At 36.5% G+C, this 1,423-nt stretch overlaps 1 protein-coding gene across 1 annotated transcript; it reads left to right on the top strand.

Annotated features, from left to right (window-relative positions):
- Window positions 1-87: 87 nt before the first annotated feature.
- LOC109589622 (uncharacterized) lies at window positions 88-1,417 on the top strand (the record flags this gene model as incomplete). The annotated part of the gene is made up of 3 exons (XM_020005676.1): window positions 88-232; window positions 491-562; window positions 899-1,417. Coding segments are annotated over 3 exons (736 nt in total), but the record flags the coding sequence as incomplete, so codon positions are not given.
- Window positions 1,418-1,423: the final 6 nt, after the last annotated feature.

Raw genomic sequence — 1,423 nt, 5'->3', positions numbered from 1 at the left:
TTTTAGAGTGTGATTGACAATGGAGGAGGAGAGAGAAATCATTTTTTAACCAGATATATTATTTTATCATTATTCTTAATTATATAGACTAATATACCAGACAGTGTCACTGATAGAGGTGGTCATTTTGTCTCAGTTTGGAATGAGACACAGACCACTCACTGGATTGTTGAGTTTGGAGGAAAGAGAAATGATAGTTCAAGAATCAGTGATACTAGATTTATTGAAATCAGTGAGTACATGTATACATTAGTAGATACAATGTGTATTGAATATGCATTAATAATAATATTACAATAAAGAATGAGTGAGGGGTGTGGCTTTATGTACGATTGTACACGCCAACTAAAATTAATGGGGTACTGCATGTATAGCATTAAAAGCGTGAATTCCAATTTTGAATTTTGAAAGTGTGTATATTTGTGGGTGGGGCAACTTTTAACCATGCCCAATCTTAATTAACTATGCGACAAATTATTATTATTATTAGTATCTAGTACTGGTGATTTGGTAGTACAGTCAGTACTGGACATTAATGAATATCAAAAGAGAAAAATACAAGGTATTAACACATACATGTACAAGTACATGTACCTAACACATGTTTCACTTATGTGAGGTACGCTCATGCTTGCTAGCCAATAAATAATTCTATTTCATGTATCAGCAGCTAATGAGATTCCTAACCATCTATTGTTTTGATAAACTCTTTTCACAATCATAACAGAATCCATTGTAGTACAGCAATCATAAGTACATACACACAATCAGTAATGGTTAGGTAATACACTCACTAATGTAACACACACTAATCTAATAATGTAATAGACCTCTTTGTGTATACACAACACAGTTCCTGCTATGTTTATTAACTATACTATTTCATTATATTATATAGATGCTGTAGGGAAGTGGATGGAGGAAGGGAGTGTTGATCTAACTGTTACTCGTGTTAATATGCTTGGTGCTCCTGGAGCTGGTAAAACCTGTTCACAGCTCCTCCTACTAAATGAAGACCCACCCACTAATGACACCAGTACACCCATAGCCTGCCCTCCTGTTAGGGCTACCAGAGTTGCCGTTTGCGATAAAACGATTTGGAATCGAGTTACTCGAGCCAATTTACTCGACCAATTAGCAGCGGATTTAGAATCAGTTTCACTGGAAAATATAACAAAAGAGCCTCCCCTGCCCATAGTCTTCACTTTGCTAGATAATACTAAACCAGCAACAGAAATACGACCAGATCCATCTCCTACTCCACAGAAGAAGCCTGATCAAGCAGTTTCATCAGAGACGAAAGTTATCAATGAAGACAAAGAGTATCATACCGAAGCAGTCGTCCAGGAAATTTTAGCGAGTCAACCGAAAGGGATTCGTAAAAGCGATCATTGGCTGTACATTATTGATTCCGGTGGTCAAC

The sequence above is a fragment of the Amphimedon queenslandica genome, unplaced genomic scaffold, assembly GCF_000090795.2.
Source record: "Amphimedon queenslandica unplaced genomic scaffold, v1.1 AMPQUscaffold_11108, whole genome shotgun sequence".
NCBI lineage: Eukaryota > Metazoa > Porifera > Demospongiae > Haplosclerida > Niphatidae > Amphimedon > Amphimedon queenslandica.
The sequence above is the reverse complement of the archived record's forward strand: the minus strand, read 5'-3'. Positions and strand labels throughout refer to the sequence as shown.